The 5392-nt window shown below is 37.4% G+C and overlaps 1 protein-coding gene across 1 annotated transcript; it reads left to right on the top strand.

Moving 5' to 3' along the window:
- The first annotated feature begins 383 nt into the window (after window positions 1-383).
- LOC121392648 (kappa-type opioid receptor-like) lies at window positions 384-1622 on the top strand. Its single transcript, XM_041523774.1, has one exon. The coding sequence runs from the start codon at window positions 384-386 to the stop codon at window positions 1620-1622; it is 1239 nt and encodes a 412-aa protein (XP_041379708.1).
- Window positions 1623-5392: the final 3770 nt, after the last annotated feature.

The raw sequence follows: 5392 nt of genomic DNA, 5'->3' as shown, positions 1-5392 counted from the left end.
TCATGCCGTCAAACGACAGCATATGAGGGCATATTTTACAATAGTTATTCACAGTGACAAGATGACAACAGGACTTCTTCATAGAATATATACAGACATAATTCAAAATAGCTATATACACATTTTAAAAAGAAGACACATGGTGACAGAACATTTAGATAAAGCAGAGATATTTTTATAAGGCAGTACTTTCAAAGTATAAAATGATATTGAAGATGTTTATTTATGGTTTACTAAATTTACTTGTAATTTCAGAGATTAATTTTGACATTTTACCGAGAGTGATTATGCTATTACAATTAAACAGCAGCAAACTCAGGAATGTCCCTTTAATAATATAATATTTTATTTTACAGATACTCTGTGGACGCAATCACAGAAACATGTCACTACTCTCAACATTTTCGTTAAACCAGACATCCACCTTTACCACGACAGATAATGCTCTCGACAATCTTACTAATGGAAGTTATTTTGACTATGGAAGCGGTGACTTCAAACATTATTTTGACTATGGAAGCGGTGACTTCAAAACATATTTTGTTGGACCGTCAACCGATTTTCATTGGCCATATTTCAATTTAAATGGCTATGGTCACTGGGCCATCGTTCTGGCTATAGCCATAATAGGTACTATTGGAAACATCCTGCAGTTCATCATGATGAGCGACTCCAAGTTGTCTTCACTCTCCTACAGCGTGTACCTGAAATTCCTTGCTGTGTCTGATTCCTTGGTCCTGGCCGAAAATCTGTGGTCAAACACTCAGGAAGAATTTCATTTGCCGAAGTTTAGTAATATAAACGACGCTTTATGCAAAATTTTCGTCATCTTCGGGTTTTTCACGATGATGCTGTCACCCTGGCTGGTGGTAGGACTTACTCTCGACAGATTCGTATGCGTCCGTTTCCCATTAACGCGGGGAAGATTCTGTACGATGAAGAAAGCCATTACCGTCTGTTCGAGTATGATTGCTGCAACCATCGTGTTATGCTTTCCAAGTTTGGTTCTATCGAATTTCAAATATAACAAATGCCTACTATCTGATGAGTTCACTTACTATTTCATGTTCATTCGGCTAGTAATGTCGTCATTGCTGCCCTGTATTGTTATCCTCACCCTCAATATCGTTATAATTGTCAGCATCAAACGCAGCAACGCGTTTCGAAACACTTTCATAAAGAACAGGGCAGATTCAATGAAAGACAATTCATCACGCCCTCTCGTGTTAATTTCGGTACTGGCCTTTATAACGCTGATGCCAATCGCGACGTCAAATGCCATCGCTGTCCCGCTGTCCATATTCCTGGAAACAGGACAGAAAGTTGCAGCATTATCTGCGACATTGTGGCCAGCGTTCCACATAGTCTACTTGCTCAATTTCGCACAGAACTTTTTCATCTTGATGGTCAGTTCACAAACCTATCGAGAGATTATGAAAAGAAAACTGAGGTGCTTCTGTGGAAGGAGGAAACAAACACGACAAAATGCACCAGCATCAGGAGCAGCAGCCGCACCACCACCACCACCACCACCTACTACTTGTTCCACAGACAATACAGATGATATTTCCTTGGCAGTGGTTACCTGTAATACCACGCGTTCAGAAACATCAGTTCCGTAGTTGTCACAATTGGTACTGGAGTGTTTTACATCTAATATCACGTTTAGAATTGTCATTTCCACATAACTCGTACCACAATTTCATTATTATTATTATTATTATTATTATTATTATTCGTAAAAAAAAAAAAGAGAACAGGAAGACTGTTTTAGAAAGTAAAGTTTGTTTTATTTAACGACGCCACTAGAGCACATTGATTTTTTTATCTTATCATCGGCTGTTGGACGTCAAACATATGGTCATTCTCACACCTTTTTTTTTTTAGAGGAAACACGCTGTCGCCACACAGGCTAATTAATGTACGTTTAGAAATAAATCTATATATTGCATTGTTATAAGTTGAAATTGTAGAACTGTGACCGTTCTCCTCCATCCAAACAAACACACGCCCCCGTGTGTAGAGAGTAATTGTGTTAAAGCTGCAGTGCCTGGAATACTTTTATTATTTAAGCGTTTAGAATTAGATGATCCAGTTCTGTTTGGTACATAAAAGGTCAACCACATCGCTATAGTTTCGCAATGCTCGCTTATCTAAATTAAGTCAACTACAAACGCAATGGCCAGCTTTGTTTTTCTTCATTTAGCGGGACGCCAGTAGAACTGGGATTGTTCGTGATTTGCGCAGGCGTTGAGCTTCTCATGTGATTTTGAACAAATTTAACAGTCTTACATGTAAGGGGTGTTAATAATTACGTAACGCTCTAGGGGTAGAGGAAGAGGGTGTTGTGCTCGATTTACGTAACATTTTTCAAGACTATATTTTATTTTTATTCATTACTTAGACCTGAAAAGGTGTTTTTTGGAAATGCGCGGTCGGTCTAGGCTCGATCCCCATCGGCGGGTATATAAAAGGCCATGGTATATGATATCCTGTTTGTGGGATGGTATATATAAACGATCCCTTGCTAAAAAAATAAATGTAACGGGTTTCCAAGGCGCGTAAAAAAAAAAGAGTGAAGTTTGTTTTATTTAACGACGCCACTAGAGCACATTGATTTTTTATATTATCATCGGCTATTGACACTGTTTTAAGAGGAAATCCGCTGTCGCCATATAGGCTACTCTTTTACGACAGGCAGCAAGGGATCTTTTATTTGCGCTTCCTACAGGCAGGATAGCACAAACCATGGCCTTTGTTGAATCAGTTATGGATCACTGGTCGGTGCAAGTGGCTTACACCTACCCATTGAGCCTTGCAGTCCAAGGCGCGTGTGCAGGGATTTCAGCGGGGTTGGGGGTTATAGACTGTGTTGTGCGAAGTTTATACGGGGCCATGCTCCCCCAGAAAATATATTTAAATTTGTTTTAAACTTGGGCAGGTAAGGGTTTCGACCCCAATACCCTCCCCCTGCACATGCACCCGTTTCCTCTCTAAGATCATATGTCAAAATTACCAAATGTTTGACATCCAATAGCAAATGATTGTTAAATCAATATGCTCTAACATTGATGTCGTTAAACAAAACAAACTAACTTTACCCTTTCCAAACGAAAGAATATTTATTTGAATTTTCCGATTTTGACACACGTAAAATTAAGAAGTGAAAACGTTCATTGTCTACTTTAGTATATTTTATTTAAAATATGTGCATGATAAATGTGTTACTAGTATACAAATTAAACTTTGAAAGTTCTACTAACACTTTACATAATATTAAAGCCGCACACCCTAGTTCCATCCAGTGAAAATAAATTATAATTTGGTTAATCTACAAACCTGTAACACACTTAGATCACGTTTTTATCAAATGGAGTGAAAAAGCAGGTTTTATATCGATAAATACCATGGGAATCCCCATGTCCCAATTGCTTGAAATAATTTTGAAAGTTAGTATTCTGATGTCACCGGTAGATGTCGCTCGAAGCACAACAATGCCTACGTCACGACAAATTTCACAGACTTAGGGTGCGTTCGTTTCACCTCTCCTGGACATGTTCCAACTGTTCTGTCCTGGTTGTATCCCCTCTCCAGATATCGTAAGACTTAGCAAAATTATTGGTTTTAAGGGTTTCTAACGTTTTGCATTGAGACACTTACTTGTCTGAACTTTATTGTTACTGAAAATGTTCACGAACTGTGAAGAAAAATCTCACAAATGAACAACAACAAATCGGATGTTGATTGCGCGAACCGTGCACGAGAAAACAAACCGAACCAAAATGATAACGGTCACGTGATATACCAACGTCTGTGACATTGAAATGGAAATATCCCCTCTAAAAATAGATTGGACCTCGCTTGCTTAACGGTTTTTTCTCGACAACACGTCTTGTGAAAAAATGCAAAAAATGCATTTCGTGGTTTTACAAACATCAGGATTACCAAAAAGCACTTCAGGTGAATGGAAATGTGTATTCTAAATAATAAAATGTAAGTAAAGTGCAATTTTATTTGTGAAAAATGGGGTTTAATAGCGAAAAACAACACCGTAATGGTTAACAAATAAACGTAACTAGGGTGTGTCCCTTTAATTCTGAAATAGGAAGGTACGATTGTCGATAATACATTGTCAAGATCAAACCGGTTTTAACGAAAGACTCCAGTATCGTAATCTCAACCGAACGTTCGTACAGCGCAAGATTTCTCTTTTAATTTTTTGAGACGAACTCTACAATTTCAAATCCGCAAACGCACGTGTTAACTGAAACTGACAAGAGGCTGTCGCTTGTGCTTTGCCGAGCAGGCGACGAATCGAGCGTATACTTTTGACGATCTCCATTCATAGCGAACACACATGAGTTTTTTAAATGTGCATTTGAGCTTGTATTTCATATTTGTACATGATGTTATAATATGGTAACCAGAGACTGTAACTTTAAGATAAACTTCCTATACAGTTTTTGAAATAGTTGTCCCGTGTCCGAAATATTGTAGCACAAATAATCTTTTTGATCTATTAGATTTTAGGTTCTTAGCTTGTATCGTAATTGCGATGAGTCAGTTAGCGTTTTCTGAAGCAATTGTAGATGGGCATCTTGAGTTCTAGTCCAGCGACAGTTGGTGATGGTTTTACGTCTGTATAAACGTACACATGGTTTTGGCTACATGAATGTCAGGCTTACATTTTAAGTTTAATTTACTTCTTATTGATAATTAAAAATAAAGGTGTTGAAATAAGAAAATGTACATTTGAGTTAGCATTTAGAAAAAAAAATTTTAAACAAAGCATTTGTAACGGATATTCACTATTTATTTTTCCAAATAACCACTTATCGTTAGGAAAGTTCCATTTTGAAAAATTCCATTGTAAGCTAGTTGTTCGGATTTTCGGTTTTCGTTGACATGAATATTGATGCATTTTTTTGTGTGCCCAACTGCTCTGTAAGTTCTATTTCTGTCAAATCTTTATTAGTAAAAGTAATTTTTCGCTCCACTCAATTATACATGGTTTAGCTGTACGTGACTGTAGATTCATGTAGATTGTATTGTAGTCGCTTCGATATAGAGTCGGGTAGATTTTCAATGTACTCGCTTGGCTGTAGAACGACGTAGATCTTCTACTGATATATCAGCAGATATAGAATTGAAATACGTTATGGCCATCAACAAGCTCAACTCTGCCATCTACCTTGGTGTACTCGCTTGGTTGTAGAATAGGGTAGATTTTGCAATCGGATCTCCACTAATTAAAACAGGTTTTCCTTTATGTTGTTTTACCGGAATGTTAAAGGAATAACATAAGTAACAAGTTGGCTTCTTGGTTGTATTTCCTTTCCAACACGAAACACTGTTTACACCGTGGTAACACATATAAAAATATATAATTGTC

This window comes from Gigantopelta aegis, unplaced genomic scaffold (genome assembly GCF_016097555.1).
Source record: "Gigantopelta aegis isolate Gae_Host unplaced genomic scaffold, Gae_host_genome ctg4238_pilon_pilon:::debris, whole genome shotgun sequence".
In the NCBI taxonomy this organism is placed as follows: Eukaryota; Metazoa; Mollusca; class Gastropoda; order Neomphalida; family Peltospiridae; genus Gigantopelta; species Gigantopelta aegis.
The sequence above is the reverse complement of the archived record's forward strand: the minus strand, read 5'-3'. Positions and strand labels throughout refer to the sequence as shown.

What these genes read in the sequence shown, in the direction of transcription:
- LOC121392648 (XM_041523774.1), top strand. Translation starts at nt 384, where the DNA reads ATGTCACTACTCTCAACATTTTCGTTAAACCAGACATCCACCTTTACC.